At 45.5% G+C, this 19,261-nt stretch overlaps 1 protein-coding gene across 1 annotated transcript in view; it reads right to left on the bottom strand.

Moving 5' to 3' along the window:
• Positions 1-19,261, bottom strand: part of SFT2D2 (SFT2 domain containing 2) — a 289,529-nt gene that overhangs the window by 195,999 nt on the left and 74,269 nt on the right. The window contains exon 2 of the mRNA XM_069636462.1: positions 4,099-4,185. Within this exon, the coding sequence (XP_069492563.1) occupies positions 4,099-4,185 (87 nt within the window). The remainder of the gene's footprint in view (positions 1-4,098; positions 4,186-19,261) is intronic.

Below are 19,261 nucleotides of genomic sequence, written 5' to 3'. Positions count from 1 at the left end.
GTTTGCGGACATGGGTGAAGTGTTTCTCCCTTGTCCTGAGATAACATGTTGAATAGGCAGGGCAGTTTCACTGGAGGAGAGGGAGACATCTCCATCAGATGAGGGAACCATGGCTGCCAGGCCCACATTGGGGCCACTAATATCATGGTGACTGGTTCCGGGTGCATCTTCTGCACAATCTTGTTACTTAGGGGAGTCAGGTGGGGTGGGCAGGAGGGGGTTGGGTTAGCGTAAACAAATTTCGACCACCACTGCAGAGAGAGAATGAGGGCTGGCGAGACAACCACTAGATTGTCCCATTGTCCGCTGGCCTGACACCACTGGCTGTTGAGTCACTCTTGCATGGGACGCATTTGCATGCGCGCGTGAGGAACCAAGTAAATCTAGGACGCCATCATCCCTAGCAGTCGCATAGCCTTGCGTACCGTCGCCTCTCGACTGGCTACATATTGAGGGATTTGAAACAGCATGTTTTGAACCTTCTCGCTGGAGGAGAAGACAAGGCCGTCTTCTGTCCGAATTAGAGCCCCCAGAAACTGCTCGACTTGACTGGGGTTTAGGCTGGATTTCTTCTCGTTGATAGAGAATCCCAGGTTGAAAGAGGTTTATCGTCTTTTGAGTGTTCGACAGGCATGTTCCATAGGAATCCCGTTATGAGCCAGTCTTCGAGGTAAGGATAAATTGGGATGGATAGCGTGCGCAGGAGTGCTGCTGCTACTGCCAGTACCTTTGTAAATACCCTTGGTACCGAGGTAATGCCGAAGGGGTGTACTTTGAAGTGATAGTGCTTGTTCTCTATCATGAACCTGAGGTATTTCCTGTACGCCGGCAACATTGAAATATGAAAATATGCATCTTTCATGTCCAATGTTGCCATGTAACCCCTCTGTGCGAGCAGAGGAATTACTTCCTGCAATGTGACCATACAAAACTTTTGAGGTTTGACAAACTTGTTCACTGGGCGCAAGTCTTGCACAGGGCGCATGGCAAGATCCTTTTTGGGTACAAGGAAGTGCACTGAATAAATATCCTTGTTTACCCGTGGAAGAGGGACGCCTTCTATGGTGCCCTTTTCCTGCAGGAACTCTACCTCTTGCAGCAAGATGCGTAGGTGTTCCGGCGTCAGGCATCTTGATCGCGGAGGTCTGAATTGAGGTGGCCAGCAGAACTCGATACAGTACCAGTGGGCGATGGTCTTGAGCACCCACTGGTCTGTTGTTAACCCCTCCCATGCTTGTAGGAATGATGTTAAACATCCCCCGACTGGGGAGGCACGGCAGGGGACCCGGATCTGAGGGTAGTTTCTGACCCGAGGCAGGGGAGCCTCTAGGGGTGGAATTCTGGCCCCTTCCCTTTCCACAGCGTTGTCTTCTGGGAGGATACGGGGTGGAGGAGGTGGATCCCTGGCCCGAGGACCAGTTTCCTGAACCATACTGGTTGTGAGGAGAGCGAGATTGGCCACAAAAGGAACGATGAGAGCCACCCCCTCTCTTCTGGAAAGGTCTTTGGGTAATTTGGTCCAAGGTCTTGAGAGTGTCATGTTCCTTCTTAGCTGACTCAAACGTCTCATCAACGGCCTTCCTGAACAAGTTGGTTTCCTCCACCGGCTTGCTTATTAAAGATGCCTGGGTTTCTGGCTTGAACCCAGAATTTCTCCACCAGTTGTCCCGTTTTAGTAGGGTACCCTGGGCTAAGGTCCTGCCAGCTGTTTCTGCAGGATCCAGAGTATTCTTGAGAATACTGTGATTGACCCTCTTGCCCTCGGCTACAATGGAAAGTAGGCAAGCCTGCACCGGTTCAGGGAACTCTTGAGGGCTTGTAGCAGGTTCCATTGAACGTCCGAATAACTGGCCAACAGTGTGGTGTTGGCTATGCGGCTGGAGAATGCTGCAGCAGTCGTGACCCTCTTCCCTAGTTCGTACAACCATTTGCACTCGGCGGTGCTTCACCTGTGGACAGGGGCACACCAGCCCTCTTCCTCATCGTCACCACCAGGGAATCCGGGGTGGCGTGTCCCCTAGTGTAGAGGGGGTCAGAAGGGGATGGGCGGAACAGTTTCTCGACTCTAGGATTCACAGCCCTGGTGTGAGCGGGTGTCAACAATGAAGGAGCCAGGCGTCTCAACAGAATTTAGCAATGGAACAGCCTGGCTAGCAGGGGGCTTTTCCTTTAGGATGTCGGTTACGCTCCCCTGACCTCTGCAGGGGCCTTGGGGCACAGTTGGAGCCCCCCCTCGACTCAGCTTCCTGGTGTCAGCTGTCTTCTCCCGCTGCCTCGGAGAATAGGGTTCGGGATACTGGTGTCGCACCTGAGGGAAGAGGAGAGGCAATGAGGATGGCGTGGAGGTATCTTGAATCCCTCGTCCCTTTTGTGCCAGAACGATGTGCGCAAGAGTCTTCCCATGCAAGCTCACCTATTCTTTTGTGATCCTCGGCACTCCATCCTGCTTTCTTCAGCAGGGGTGTGTAGAACGGGCCTAGTTGCTTCACTGGCCTGTGAAGTGGCGATCCAGGCTGTGACCAATCCACTTGAAGGTAAGTCTTTGGTTCTTAATAATGTCTTTTGCAGTTAGTATTGACGTAGTGATAAGCAATAATGGTAACTTGCCATGTCTCTGCTTGTTCCCCAATAGGTGTGAAAATGAGGGTTGGAAGCGTAAAGGTGCTCTTGGAAGTCCCCTGAGGATGATGGGCTCTCAAGGACAACAGGTGTACTGGTTGCTATGATGGAAGTCAAGACTCAGGTAAAGTGCAGCCCAGAGTTTGTGATCTCGGTTGAGGGGACTCTCAGGAGCGGGATCCAGTCACTGGAGGTCCAGAATGATGCCTACCAAGTTGGAGATTAAACCAACCTTTGTAAGACGTTGCACTGCAAAATGGCACAGGACCATGGGTATTACTGAATTGCAGGCCGGGTCACAGCTCTTCCAGGGATGCTCAAATTGAAATTAGTTTTGGGACCGGTTGATCCCACTAGTCCAGGGGTGGAAGTCGTCCTTTTTGGGTCTTCCCTGTCGTCCAGAAGTTGATGTTGGGATACAGCTGTTACTCAGCTGGCGCTGGCTGTCGCCGGCTGTCGCCGGAAGTGGATCACTCTTTTTGGTGTCGGGAGGTGGCGAGGGCATCCTCTGATGCAGTCGGTATTGAAATCAGTGGTGTCTCGGCTTTGAAAATTTCAAAGCTGGTATTTATCGCTTTCCTTTTCCCACTACTCTTCAGAGTCTGTGATATCAATTAGGACAATCGGTTTGCTGCATTGACACAGAAAGTCTCCCTATGCAATAACTTCCTTAACCGGTTTGTTTTGTGGTGGTGGAAGTGAAGATGGCTGAAATGTGTTTCAGCCATCTTCTCAGCATGTCTATGCTTTTGTGTGTCTTGTTAGTTCTTGTCAAAGTCGAGGCCTGTCACAATCAACTCATGGAAAGTTGTTGTGTCCTTGTGCTTTTAGATCAATCCTGACTCCTACGTGCCTTTGTCTTGACTTCCATTGTGGCATTTTCGTTTGTATCTGAGTTTTTGCAGCGTCTCTGTCACCATGGGACTTCTCCATAACTCGTTTAGTCGACTAGCTGTCAAAGCTGGGGATCAGCTGCAAAGCCTTGCCTATTGGTGCCTTTGGCTGCTGGGGTTCGAGTCCAACCCTGGCGTCTAAAACCCATGTCAACATCAAACGATGTACAAGCTTTGGACTGTGCAGATTCTGTCAGAAAGGCACTCCCTGAGAGTTTTAGGTTTACATTTTAGACACATCAGCCAGATATCCTCAGCACGGTCCTGGGGGAAGACAGCTATTGCACACTTTGTGCGTGTCCCGTGAACAGAATTTGGAATTACACTGCAGACAAAATTTAAAACTGGGTGTATTTCATTTGGGCTTCGAGGATTAGACAGATTTTCAGCCCCCACATATGCGTGTTTTTGGGTTATTGAAGGCATTCACTGAGATCATTGTCCGGTTAAAAAACGGTCAATTCTTTAACCTTTAATTCTAAACCTGATGAGCAACGCAGATCTAACTATGAAATCAAATTAGGTAGACCGAGGCAGTGAGAATGAAAACGCATAAGAAAAAACACAGACGTGCTAATGACCTTACCAAAATTGAGCAGAGAACTCCTATTGCAAAACATGCAATAAAGCCTTTCACTCTTGTGCCCCAGCTTAAGGATGATGCATCAATTACCTAGAAGAGAAAAACAACAATGAAATTAAGGTTTTGACATAAAACTTCCAAGTATTCCTTTACTGCCATGCACAATATGAGGCTGCACAGTAAGGATGCTAATGGTCTAACAATGCACTGATTTGGAAAACCTAGAGAACATTTAGAAAACGCAATCTTGCTTCAATTCTAGTGAGTGCCTAATGCAAATACTCTTAGAATGATGCGCTCCCAAGGAAAATATTACATAATCCATGGCCTGCTACATAGTTTGCCAATTTAAAAATAAATAAATGTGTTTTAAGTAAATAAGAACAAAACATGCCCAAAAATGCAAGATTGGTTTTTGCCACGGACGTTGGTCCGGCTGAACGTTTGAGTAGTGTCTTGCTACAGAAGATCAAAAATGTCTTTAAACAGTTGTGAAAACATGTCACCACCACATACAAAGTAACAGAAGGCAGGGTGAACAATGAGGACAATAGCAATTAGCAAGCTACCAACTCCTTTGTAGTTATAGGATACTAGGTCATTATTAATTTATCCAGCACTTCCCAAAGACTCGCACAAACGTTAAAATAAATGGGAAAAAAGTCACAAGTTAGGATTAGTATACACATCACACAGTATCTTCTAGCTGCTAATGGGGTAAAAAGTGCATAATTTGCCAACAGCAGGAAGCAGACATTGGCTCTTGCTTATACCCAAGTAGAATAGTACATTGTGAAACGACAGGGTGAGGAGACATTGTGAGAAAGAGTGTAGTACGAAGCAAGGTCAACTCCCCTGCTGTGTTCATCAGGACTACAAACAGGACAGTTTACCATTTCCAATCAACCTAACCCAGAGTAGTAGCACTGTAGGTGGCAAAGAACAGCCCACACAACTAGTCATGCTTTCACAGTACTTCCAGAACCTCAAAGAGCAAGTCAATGGCCCTTTTTTATACCAGTCTAAGTTCCAATGTTTTAAATTTTTTAATATGAAAAAGAAATACAAAAGTGATTGGTTGAAAAGCATAAGACACTGATCTTACCTGTCGCCTAATCTATATAAAAAAGACACCATTTTGTTTTAACCGATAGAGAACGGGCCTTTCAAGTTCCTAAAGAAAGACAATTTGAGTTTTCTGCCACCTGAATAGACAAGAATCCCCCCACCTCCTGTGCCAAGATATATTTAAGAAGGTCGAGAAGAATTTCAGTGATCTTAGATCATGCTTTATTCCCCATGCTATCCCCCATTGACCACTGCTATTTGCAGTAGATTAGGTAAAGTGGAGGAGACAGAAAATGCTACAGTACTCTGCTTTAATTGGCATTTACAGACAAACTTGTATGGCGGGCAGGCATATTTCTGGACCAGGAACAGGCCATTCTGAATTTAATTTTGGCTGCAGTTTATTCAGACTTAATATAAATGTTCCTATTTCTCCGTTAGGTCATTGGGATTTATACCATTAACGAATCTATGTGATCACCGCGACTATAATGTTGACTATTAAATTGCTGACTCCAATTATGGCGCGCGCAGTGATCACATCCACATAGCCGCCCCCCCATCCACTTACCTCATCGGCGGCACACAGTGAAGTGTGCCGCTGCTCTCTTCCAACCCTGCAGTGCTAGTTTCTCCCATGCGTGGGTCGAGATTCACGCCGCAGGGTCCTTTTTTTTTCCTTCAAACTTCTTTTCCCCTGCTTACCATTACGGCAAGCGGGGGGACCCGCCCGCAGCCCCAGACTCCTGTTACTAAGCCCAAGAAGAGCGAGGGACAGCCACACAAACCCCGTTCTGCATGGGCTCAGTAATTTGAGTCAGTATTTTGTGTGCGCCTAAAGGCGCAGCAACGTAGTGGTCATAGTTATGGGGTCTAAATGTTAGTATTATTCCCCATTGACCACTGCTATTTGCAGTAGATTAAGTAAGTGGAGGAGACAGAAAATGCTACAGTACTCTGTTGATGTGTTAATACATGCAGTTAGCAAGTACATGGGCACTGTGTTCAGGTCTTATTAGGTAGTCTGTGTCGAGGGTATAAAAACATCTGTGTCCAGATAGGGGGCATATGTGCCTGTGGGTGTCAGTGTGCTTTGGCCAGGGCGGTGGTATGCACAAAGTTGTAGAGCCGTGTAGAGTTCTGTTGTTGTTGTTGTCTGTAGGGAGGGATTTTAAACTGTTCTGTGAGAGTGGCATAAGCTATCTGGGGTAAACAATCTAGGATGCTAAAGAGCAAAATACAGCGGGACAAAAATTAAATTAATACAGTGCCAACGAGAAATCTAGTGGGATATCAGTTAGAGTAGATCAAACAAATTATACAGTGGCTTAACATTTAAGCTACACTACTAATTCAAGCGCGAGTGTGAGCAAATGTGCAAGCTGCATGTGTGAAAATGTGTAAATTGTGCAATTGTTTCAGGTTGTGTCTATAGGGTTTCCTCTTCATGTTGTGCTCATAGCAATTAGAGATTTTACATACATGTGTTCATGGACTACGCTGGAATCAGCAAGATGTTTTGGAGGTGAGGTTGGACAGAATAAGAAAATAATATAATACGGGCACATTGGAATCCTTATGGCTATGATTTGGGTTGGAAGACCAACTGAAAAATTCACCAAAAATGTGCCCAGAGGTCAAATAAAATAAAAATGTACTTTGTCAACTAAAATCAGGATAGTGTGACGATTCACTAGATGTCACTTCTCCCGGAGGGGGAAACCTTTCCCATGATGCCAGGGAGGTGAGGCTGCTACCTGTTGGCCCCCCTGGGGTTGGTATAATGCAGGAGGATCTCATGGGGAGGGACTCCCCTTGAGGGGAGAAGTACTACCATCTAGGGTACAGCACTAATGAGAACACAGCCCCATATACTCTAGCCTTCTCCTTCCTCTGCTCACCTCTTGACCGTAGACCTATGTACGGTTATAAAGGCAGAGGACCTCAAGGTTCTTGAAAGTACCGAGATTAAAACGACAGAAGCATGGGTAATCCAAGTACTGGGACGAGTTGGCCCTGCGGAGCGATGAAGATCCTTTTGCACTGTATATAGCACTGCGCTTTGTAACTTTTTGCTGTTAGCCTGCCCTTAGGCTGCCTGTAAATATTATCCCATGACCCAGGTCTGCCTCCCATTGTGTCATGTAGAGGAGTCTAGTGCTAAGGACGTCATCCTGTAGTAGCTTGTAGAGCGTGGAGATTCTACCTTTGTGCGGCAATTCCTGCAGAGTAAGTCTAGGACCCCATTGAAGTCACCCCCTATGATCGTTTGGCCCTCGACAAAGGGAAGCAGGGAGTCGAGCTGTCCGCCCAGGAGGCCCTTGACTGCAGTGAATCTTCCTCCCGGGCATAGCAGCCTTTCCAGAGCCTGGAAACGGACATCTCTCGCAAAGAGAATGGTGGTGCCTCCTTTTTAGGTTTTGTTAAAAGTGAGAAATTGGAGAGGGAAATATCTACTTCAGAGGCGCGTGAAATCTTGTGGCAGCAGATGAGTCTCTTGCAAAAAGATTACTAATCCGTGCATGTCTTGGAGCTGCTTCAACGTTGATTTTCGCTTGAAGGGGGAGTTCAGACCCTTCGTGTTAAGCGAGATAAAGTTTATCTTCTGATGCGGAGGGGAGTTTTCTGGGTCGCTCATGTACTGAGGGTGAGGGGCTGGGGCGGAAGGTGACTCAGCCGCCATCAGTGTTTTTCATTGGAGTGTCTAAGCTGCGTCACCAGGGTTTTAACTTAAGCTTCCAATGTGAAGCCTCAACAGTGAACCTGCAGGAGGCCGACCCCTTTTTGCTGTCGACCGCCCTACCTAATAAAAACATAGTGTTCAATAATGCACTCCAAGGGCGTAGAGGGGTCATCCACCTTGGAGTTGGGCAGGAGTCGTGCAAAGCCCGCACTGATATCTGGTTGTTTGTGTTCCTTGAAAATATGGGGTCCGTCAATTCAGGTTTTTCAGGATCCGGAGCTAAACAGGGAGAGGGCCAAGGAGCCTGGGGAAGTCTGTCACCCTTTGGGTCTTCGTGTGCCAAGCGGGGGTCATTTTGTTTTCTGACTTTTCTGTACCCTCGTCTACGTCAAGTGTATCTGCTTAGGGAAGCCATTCTCCGGTTTGTCTCCCGAAGGGGCAGGCAAGGTGGTCTCACTTCCCCCAGGTGATTCGGGGTGCAGGAATGATGCTGTATCTTCGAGGTGCGCTATCGTCCGGGACTCTCCCTTGAAGGAAAATTGGAGCACAGTCGGGAATAGCCATTGTTATGCGATATGTTGGTCCCAAAGGAATAATATTAGAGGCCTTAAAGCCCTTTGTTTTTGCAGTGCCACTGTGGCCAGATCTTGTAATATCTGAAGGGGAGAACCTTGGAATGTTAGTTCGTCTCGGGAGCATCCAATTACCATGATAGCCTCCTTGGTGATGTAGAAGTGCACCCGGGTGATTACATCCGTTGGGGGCTTCCGAGTCCACTTAACGGCGGGGTCGGAGCCGATGAGTATGATCCAGCACTAGTTGTGCTTTGTCCAAGTGCGGCAATAGGGACTGAACAAGGTCACTTCCGTATTCTGTGGGATTTTGATCTTGGATCGCGGAAGAGACCCCCCCCCCAAAATCAGTCGGGCTCCATTTTCGAGGACCTCTTGCTTGAATTCCAGGATTTTGTTTTTTCTGTTCAAGGTCTGAATCGAGCGTTGCAGTTCCAGGAGAGTAGCTGAATGTTCTTGGGCAAGGTCGTCTACCTCCCCTAGTCTCTGCTCCGCCTCTGTGACTATCGGCTCTGTCAGTTCTATTAAGGTCATGCAGGACCTAAATTCGGCTTTAATGTTCATCATGAACGCTTGAATATCTCCTTTAGTAGATAATTGGTTTAAACCCTCAGAAAGCAATTGGGGCGGGGATTTTGGTATTTCAGTCTTTCTCCCCTTGTCAGCTGGGAGTAACATGGTAGAGATGTCAGCGTTCTTGGGGGTGGTTTGAGGTGTTTGGACATTTCTGCTGGATCCTAACGGGGCACGCTCCGAGATCGTTGCAAAGTAGTAGATCTTCTCTGGGGTCAGGAGGTGGAGGGGGGGGCAGATAACTTCCCCAACACTTGTGAAGCAGGCATGTGGAGGCAGAGGCCAGGTAGGATCAGGGAGTGGGTAGATCCCAACCCCAGCTCTAAAGTGGGCGCTCGGTGCTCTGTTATGCTAGTAATCCAGGGGGGCCAGGTTGGGAGGGGGAGCTCGATTCTGTTAGCGAGAGGTCATTGTTGGATTAGGGGCAGCCGCCGGGACGCTGGGGTCGAGAGAAGCAGCAAAGGACCCAAATTCCCAGCTTGAGGCAGCTCACTAAGGAGCAGGACCTTAACTTATGTAGGCCGCCTTGTTATGCAGGCTCCTGGTTCCTGGCTCAACTTATAAGCACTGTTAGGAATGCTGCTGATGCTTTCATGTACCCGTTCCGATGGTGTCCTATGGGTCTCCATGGGAATGGGGACTAACATTTACCGGCACCCAGATTCCCGCTCCGCTGGGACTTGTAATGGTGGCACCGGGAAGCTAGATGCCAGTAAAATGTGCAAGTCCGGCGGCAACCTGCCGGAAGCACCGGCAGTGTTACCGCCAGACTCGTAATGAGGCCCATAATCAATTAAATAGTGACAAGGCCAAAAAAGCAGAGCTGGCTGTCAAAGCCACATCCAGCATAACGGGGGGGGGGGGTGGGGCTACATCAGCTGCGCGGGCATTGACGGCAGGACAGTATTTTTATTTCAATGGCAAGGTAAATTATGTGAGTATAGTTATCAGTTACAATTGCAATGTTATGACATGATTACAATGGAGAGTAATGTGAGTCGAAGGTAGCCTGATTATCGGTGGAGTCTATCAGAGAGCAGCTTGACGATATACCCAAGTTGGATCGGTTCGTGGTGAACATAGTTGGCGTGCAGGACCCCATCAGGCCCGAAGTGGAACAGTTGTGGACGTGTGATAGCCTTGAGATGTGCTCAAAGGTTTATAGAAGGCGTGGGGGCTATTAACCAGATAATCCTATTGGATGTCCTCCCACTGCTAGACAGAGGGGGTTCTGGTAATGCACACAGATGGAGGTGTCGGAGGCAAGAATTGGCTGTGTACAGAATGCGTGCTGGAGGACTCAAAGGAGAGTTTGAGGAAAAAGGATGTCCCTCCCAGAGCCATAGCAGATTGGCCTTCAGGAGAGAAGAGAACTATCGTTGCCCTTGAATGTAGTGAATAGGCCACTGGGATGTAGAATAAGAGAATTAAAGGCAAGGCTGTAAATAATGTATGGCATGCTAGTTGGGTCAAAGGAGAAAAATCACAAAGTACAACACTCTAGGAGGGCAACTGCCCATTATGAGGCTATATGAAGAGGCTGTCTGGTACCTTTTCCTGCACTGCCTAGGTGTATTCAAGTGATGCCCAAAGCAGAGGGGAAGCACAAACCTATCCTCCTGCTACCAAGGCCGCACACACGCCCAGGTTCTATAAACCTGAAAGCTGAGAGGAGACAGTTACAATCTTGAGGGTGGCTTTTGGTTTGTTGTGCCACAGAGCAAGGCCCTGGACCTGGCTGCTAGGAAGCTCTTGAGTCCTACTAGGAGCTTTTTGGGGATGGTAATGGGGGTGTGGGAGATTGGATTCAACATGGCCCGAGGCTGGGCTCTTCTGGGAGTTAATCCGCATAATCCAGTTTTGACTTTACTTCTCAACGTGGACTCCAGTTACCTAACCCGTTAATAGAGGGCAGCAGGGTAGTCTTGTGAACGGTTGTAGAGCCTGATTTGCGCAATGGGACCCATTTACATAAACTCAGAGTTGCTAGCATCTACTATATATTTATTTGGGGCTGTACGAGTGCTACATGGCACCTTGCTACCCCTTGACAGCTTTGTACAAACCGAAATGACATTGCAATTTGACATAACAAGATGTGACATAAATTAGCATGATATACACAATGTATAATATAACGGCCATCATAAAAAGAGTTCAGGGCGCCCCTCTGCAAGAAAGAACATGGCATGATAACCTGTTCTCTGGGAATGCACCCACTCAGTGTCCGCAGCCACGTTTTAGCTCACTGTTCCTTTCACAAAGGAGGAAAAGCCATTTGCATATCAGTCTTTGTCCCACCCACTTGAGCAGTCCAGCTCTGTAATGCTATGGCAATCCTCCAAGAGTACCAACAGCAACCCCAGACACGTGGTTCAGCCTAGTCGGGCCTCATCAGTGAGGTGGAGCTGCGGTTATATATAAAAATAAATTGGAGGAGGGTGGGATAAGTAAACATACACAGAGTTAACAAAATTAGCAAACCTCCCTTTAAAAATCAGAACAGAAGGGAAGGGCACAAATAAAGTGAGTCGACCAGTGCACAGCAATCTTTGCTTAAAATATATCAACATGGGATTGAAAGACCTGCAGAGAGTAGCGTGGCCGGGGGAGGCACCGCCCAGTGATGTCTCAAGGTAACAGAACACAAGGAGCCTGTGCTAACTTGCGCTGGTCATATGGAAGTTATTATCAGTAACGGAAATTTAGATAAACTAAAGAATGAAGGTTTAATATTTATTGTGTGTTCAGCCACCACGTGTTTTTGCCCCGTTCGGGTATTTGTCAAGGCTGAATATAACATTGAACCATGTGCAACTCAAGGTGTCAAAAGCAATGTGTAACATGCATGGTATGCATTTATAACATTATTCAAATCACACTGTGGTGTACACAGTATAGATGAGAATATTACATGGTAACAGTCAATTGTATCCTGCATTTCCAATCATTCGGACAATAGTAAGGACAGGAAATAAAGGAAGAAAGGACGCTTGGAGGAAAGTTTTCTTGACAAATTAATACATTAAAAAAGGTAAAACCAGTGCACCAATGGTGAAGACAGTAAGGCACTGGGGGGCTTAGCAAAGTAAGCAAATATCCAATCAGTAGTTTAAACGTGTAAAAATACACAAAAGCTAACAAAGGAACTTGTCTGTTAATGTGAGGTTGAAGCGATGAAGGACGAGAACCTGGCAAGTACCAGTAAATCAAGTATAAACTGTCTGAAAAAAAAGAAAACTGGTACCCTAAATAATCATGGGAGAGAGTAAGCAAAAAGGAATTGAAACCGGAAAAGAGATGTGACACACCTAAAAAGGTTGGATGATTCCCCTGGAGAATACCAGTAAAACAAATATGACCTGTCTGGAGAAAAGGAAATATGGTGTCCTTAAACTCTAGCGAGAGTAATAAGAACGAAATGATACCGAAAAAGATAAAGTGATGTACCTAGCAAGCTTGGATGATTCCATTTACGTGAAAGTGCTGGACAGCACAAAGCTAAGCGCCTCAGTGGGCTGGTATAGCACAGTGACCCGATGTGGGCACATCTATAAAAAGGAATCCAAACATTAGTAACTTTCCACAACACTTAAGGAATCTATATGGGGTTCTGGACATGCAAGACCTTGTTAACTGGGAGTAATTTTACATAGGCTTCCCCCTGCCTTTAGGCATAACGTGTTCAGCAGCCTTCCGCGAGTAACAGTGGTTGCCATTTTGAAGGACCTATATGTAGTGACAGGGGTGGTTGCGTTGATTACGTGCCACATCACTGAATTATACAAACAAGCTTGACGCCTCTATATATGCCACGATCCAAGTAGCTCGAGAATATGTATGAAAACCCAGTGGAAATTACAGACTTGCGTGTGTCATTTATGGATCCCATGTAAACAATAGTGACGCCTATGTGGGCAACATGAAATAAAGGTAAACCAACCGCCTGAAAAATAAAAAGGATCTGACAGAAGAGGCGTGTGTACACATCTATTATATCAATCAGGGTTGGGAGGTGAGCCAACATGCAAAACGTATACAATCGCACACCTGGAAATTAGCGTAAAATATGCAATGTGTGCTGACAAGCCATCCCCAAGAGGGGAAGCATCATTTAATGTTGAAAATAGGAACGCCATCCAGGCCAAGTCAATTCACCCTGTTGCAACCCATTCGACCAATTGCAATTAGGTTCAAAGAACGTGTAGGACAATTTGGATTGCACACCTCCAGCCATGTTGGATAACATGGGCCCACGCGGTGATATTGTTAATTTGACATTGAATTAGTGCTACTCTTGTGATACACCATGATCAAGATTCTAAATCATACAAAGACATTAAACGCATGGTCTGAGTACAATCTGTTAGTGACGCAACAAAACGTGCACATTTTTGGCCTTTTGTTGTCCAAGTCATAATTCATGGTCACCGCCTCTGATGCCACAAGCAACAGTTTCCAGATCCACGAAACGATAACAAAAAAAAGATATACAAGTTGATGTGATTCTTGCCAGTGCATGGTTAGTGGGTACCAGGCATCCTGTGATCCCAACATGCTTAGATGCTCCTGAATTTGGACTTGAAGCTCTCTTACTGTACTGACAATATACACGAGAACTCTCAAACAGACACACACACACACACACACACATTAGTACAACAGTTGATGTGTTCTTTGATAACATAGTTGCTAACTGGTTTAAACAAGACATTTTGTCTATTCTAAGCATAAGCAAACATCGAACACGATACACATTTATAAAAAAACAACACACCTTGACTTGTCAGCCAATCCATTGTGTGACTCAGTATTTGTGACATGTAAGAAGGGCTAAGCAATGTACACAAAGTAGGAGCCCTCCATAATGAGAGGGAGAGAGTTTTCTTAATGGAAGGTCGAATTTCTTCATCCCAGTGAAGTAAATGCCAATGTTCCCTAAGAATCTTCTAAACACGAAAACTATTTCGGACTGTATCTTGTGATAAATCGAATACCATCAGTGTGCGGGGTTGCAGCCTATTCTTTTGAACAAGTAGATCATGTCTATTCAATTGACAGACATTGGCCACAGCCTTATGTAATGGGGACCGTGGGTTCCCCCTTTCCAATAATCTGGATGTGAATAGGCTACATTCAGTCAAATGCGGTCAGAATGGACCTTGGCAGGTTTTCTGAAGGTTTGCATCATAAGTCCGTTAGACGTTATAGAAATAGTAAGATCTAAAAAAAAAATCTATGTGTGGTAATGGAGTGACAGGTAAGTAGATATATACTGACATTTTTGGAGTTGAGATATGAAACAAATTCAAGAAGAGTCTCTTGGGCGCCCTTGCTTATCATGATTATATCGTCAATATAACAATACCAATCTATGATTTTAGACTGAAACTCATTGTTGTTCAAAACGTGGGTAGTTTTGTATTGATGCATGAACATATTTGCAAGGGCATGGATGGTAATTAGTGCCCAACGCTATGCCTTTCGTTTGGCAATAGTATTCGCCATTGAAAAAAAAAATGTTGTTGGTTGGTGAGAAATCAAGTAGCTGTGTGACCATTTCTAAAGGAGTGTAATAGGAAGCAGATTCCCGAGAGTGGACAAAATCAATACTCATTAAGGTTAAGGAGTGATCAATTGAAGTATACAAGGTAATGATATCCAAGGAAACTAGTAAAAAAAAACAAATCGGATTGTCGGGTAATATCCTCCAAAATGTGTAAAGTATGCATGGTGTCCCTGAGATACAAAGTTATTTTATTTACCTCTCTTGAATAATGTTAATATATAAAGCCAGTGGCTCCGTCACCCAATCCATCCCCGCTCAGGATGGGTCTCCCTTCTGGTAGATCTACAATGGTTTTATGTACTTTTGGAAGAAATGTGGAGTTGGCATCCTGGAATGTTTGACTTGAAGAAATTAAAATTCGTCATTTGTCAAAAAGCCTTTTGTGTGGCAAGATCTGATCCAAGTAGTGTATTGATCCAAGATACTCCTGGTAGGATTCGGAGTCAATTTTTCATAGCAACCTGGTGTGTAAAGAGTATTAGCCATCTTGATGTACTCAGTTCTATTGCGGACTAGTATATTTCCCCCTTTGTCAGCCTCCTTTATAATGATGTGTGGATCATTCTTAAGCCGTTTCAGGGCCACAATCTCCAACATTTTCAAACTGGGTCTCATACTCTTGGTATTCACTTTACATATACCTTCAAGTTTGTGTAAATCAGAAATCACTGCCTTGTGAAAGGCATCAGTAAGATTGTTGCACATATTATTGAGTGTGAATTTAGATTTTTTCTCAAGCCCAGGAGCATTTAGACATAATTCCTCTATGCCCAGCTAGGACAGAACATCATCCTTGGAAAGAATCTCAGTATCTTACAGTGTGAGAAGTAAATGAGTATGCTGCATGGTGAGGTTTTGAATTGTCTGGCGATACATGTTGGCAATTGTTTTGCAAAAAACCTTTTAAGCTTTCATTTCTGTGCATATTTAAATAAGTCAATTAATGTATTCTATCATTTGTACCACGCACATAACCCAGAGGCATCTAGGCGATTTTTCTTAAGAATTTGGTTACATTAGGTGCTTGCACGTTACAGACGTTGCACAATTGAGTCGCATGGGTCACAGATTACAGAATACTGCTTTATCTTGCGTATGTTACAGGTCACTTGAAGCAGTAATAAGTTACAGACATAGCATGAAACAAAGAGCACAGCTAGTAGATTTACAGTTACTACAGACAGGATTGCATGAGTACCATTTATAAAATGCCTGTGATACCGTAAACCTTGAGTTAGTTAAATTCGTGAGCGAACAGCCAGGTTTTGATGCCTTTGCGGAAGGACCATAGTGATGAGTCTGTCCTCAAAGACAACGGCATGGAGTTCCAAGGTTTGGCCGCGATCACTGGGAACCTGCAGCCATCTGCTTTTTGTTGTCTGAACCTGGGGAGAGTGACATGGCCAGCGTAGGTTGAGGGGGTAGGTCTGGTGGACTGGATTTTGGAAACTTGACTTACCAGGTAAACCGGGGCGCTATTGGATAGACATTTATGCGCAAGTGAGAGGGTCTTGAATTGAATCCGATCTCGGACCGTAAGCCAGTGGATGTTGCGTCTGCCTGAGGAGATGTGTTCATGTTTGGCGATATTAAGGGCTGCTCTGATGGTATTGTTTTGCACTACTTGTAATTTGTTAATGTTGCGGGTGTTGGAGCCGGCAAAAAGGAAGTTACAGTAATCGATCCTTGAAAGGATAAGTGCTCTTACAAGAGTGATGCAGTTGTCTGTGGATAGAAAGGGTCTGCTGGCTCTGATCAGTTTGGAGGTGTAGGCTGCTAAGGAGGCTATGGCGTTGACTTGCCTTGTTAGGGCGAGTGAGGAGTCAATGTAAACACCTAAGGTTTTTACCGCCTTTGCTACAGTGATGATATTGCAGTCGATATTGAACGATTTGTATGGTTGGGAAAGATTATTCAGTTTGGGTTGGCTACTGATGATAAGTAGTTCAGTTTTATCATTGTTAAGACAAAGCTCATGTTGCGCCATCTAAGTTTAAAATGGTGAGGTAGATTTTATTCAAAAAGGTTGGAATCAGTGTCATATGTTCCGCTGATTGGTACGAGTATTTGTGTGTCGTCCGCGTAGTTAGTGTACTTGACACCCAGTTTGTCAAGGGGGGTCAAAAAGTGGTTTGGTAAATACGTTGTACAACGTTGGCGAGACACATGAGCCTTGGGGTACTCCGCAGGAGACAGGGGCCGGTATGGCTGCAGCTGAAGTGGAGAAGACCCTCATTTTCGGGTTAGAGAGGAATGATTCAATCCACTCTATAGCCTTGGTTGAGAAAGGAGCAGCCAGTGCAAGGTGTTGACATAGTATTTTATGGTTAACTGGGTTGAACGCTGCAAATAGGTCGAGTAGAAGGAGAATCGCTAAGTCCTGTTTTTATTTGGTCCATTTGGATTTTAAGGTCTAGAACTGATGTTTCAGTTCCGTGGCCAGGGCTGAAGCCGGACTGCCTGAGGCATAGAAGATTGTTGGATTCTAGGAATTTTTGTAACTTTAAGTAGGCTACTCTGTCGAGTATTTTCAGGAGGAATGGAACCGTGGTGATTGGCCTGTAGTTAGTGAGGACATTAGGGTCCAGCGTTGGTTTTTTGATCAAAGGGAGTACCCAGGCTTCTTCCAGGTTATCTGGCACTATACTACAGGAGAAGGGGTTATTGAGCAAGGATGTGATGAATGGGTGCAAGCTCATTGACGCAGTCTTTGATAAGGGTGGCCGGGCAGATATCTCCTTGGCATCTTGAGGATTTCAATCCTTTGATGATAGTTACAGTTTCGGCGCTGGACACAGGGGTGAATTCAAATTTGCGGATGGTAGGTGGCGACACAGTGGGAGAGTTGGGTGGTAGGGTGTCTCGGGTGAGTTTAACTTTGGCTTTGATTTCGTTTTGGAGAAGGGCGATTTTGTCAGAGGGAGCATTTTGGACGTTTGTGCAGCAAGGCTGATCCTTGATAGAATGGTCAGGTGTTGGGAGTGGGTGATTCAAGCTCCCGGAGTATGGAGAAGAGTTCCCTGGTGCCCGACTGAGCATATTCAATTCTCTGGTTGTATGAATTAACTTTTGCTATGAAAGTTGCTTCCTTGTATTTGGTGGCCAAGGTATTGAAAAGTACCTTTTTTGCGACTCAGGGTGTTTTTTTCCACGCGTATTCGACTGCTCTTTTTTTTCCCCGATTGCAAGGTTTTAGATTTGCGGTGAACCAGGAGTTAGCATGAGCTATAGGTTTTGTTTACGGATGCCCAGGGGAGCAATTTTGTTGATGGCAGCTAGGACAGTTTGGTTATAGATGGTGACCATGGAGGTGGGGTCAGAATTAGGAGGTGGGGTCAGAATTGGTAAGCGGGTAGTTAGTTATATGTTGTAGTAGGGGGAAGTATGTTGTCTGGATTGATGTTCCGCTGGCTTGTTGATGGCGTTGCTGAGGTAAATTGGGTCGGTCTATCCAGCTTGGTTATTATGGCGATAGAGAATAGAATGACATTGTGATCAGACCATGGGCAGGGGTTATTGGCTAGTATATTGGTTATGCAGTTCATGTCAGCTAACCAGTCCAGTATATGTCCTGCAAGTATAATCTTTAAGTCTACATAGTTGTTAGATATGGCAGGGGCAAAAGACAACCCCTTGTTAAGAATTGATTCTTCCATAGTGGAAAATTCTGTCAGATACATTTAAAACTAAACTTGTGTTCTCCCTTGTCGGAGCTGTCTCCGATGAAAGGATCTGTTTATTCGTCATTCTGTGTCTAGCATTCTGTGTCTAGTTTTATGCCTCGATTTGTACCAGACACACAATTTAGGGGGCGGGGGGCTGGATGGCAGTTTTGAAAGCTGGTAATGAGTGGGGTCATTAAACCCATTTAGCTTTTGATCCCCCACCTGGAGTCCAGTAGGCGAAGTAGATATTGCACCTTTCTTTGGCCCATTAGATGCATCTCCCCCCCCCCCAACGCACAAGAGCCGTATCAAGGATTGTGTAACAAGCGGGGCCTTGAGCTAACGTAGTAGGGCTCACCCTAAAGGTCACCCGGAGAGGGAACTGGGCTTGTTCTGCCTCCGACAGAATCTGTAGAAGCTATCAAGCATAGCGAGGGAGAGTGAACCAACCAAGGTGGGTTCTGAGGGGTTCTCGCCCAGAGAGAAATGTTTAAATAAGGGGTTGAAATGTAGTACACTTTCTGTGATACATTAGGTAAAAAGTCAGTTTACAATCAGTTTTGTAGAGTAAGACATGAAAAAGCACATTAGATGCCAAGCCAGCAACAATAGAGAGCAGCATTTCCAAACTAATTTTCATAATGCCTTGCCCACTGTAGGCCAGTACCCCAAGTGTAAAACACATTTTCATAATGATGTGCCCAAACACGTCCATTCTGGTGCTGCTCCTATATATGCCAGTATTCCCACATCAGAAAATATGCATGTTTGCTTTGCCCCTGAGGCCAGCAATGATACTATAACAAAACCTGTTCATGCTGGTTCTGCCAATCCCGACGTAAGAACATGCTCATGTTGGCTTTGCCTTAATTGCAGTTTTTAAAAAAACCATGCCACAGTAAGAAACCATGCCTTTGCTGGTTAGCGGGTACAATAGCTCAGCAGGTTGAGCGCTTGCTGCTGCAATCTGTGTGTGAACTGCAGGTCACAGATTTAAATCCCAGCGAAGCCCTTCATCCTTCTGAGGTTAATAAAT

Source organism: Ambystoma mexicanum, chromosome 7p (assembly GCF_040938575.1).
Source record: "Ambystoma mexicanum isolate Mex_15411 chromosome 7p, UKY_AmexF1_1, whole genome shotgun sequence".
Taxonomy (NCBI): Eukaryota; Metazoa; Chordata; class Amphibia; order Caudata; family Ambystomatidae; genus Ambystoma; species Ambystoma mexicanum.
Note: the sequence above shows the minus strand (reverse complement) of the source record. Positions and strands in the feature narration are given on the sequence as shown.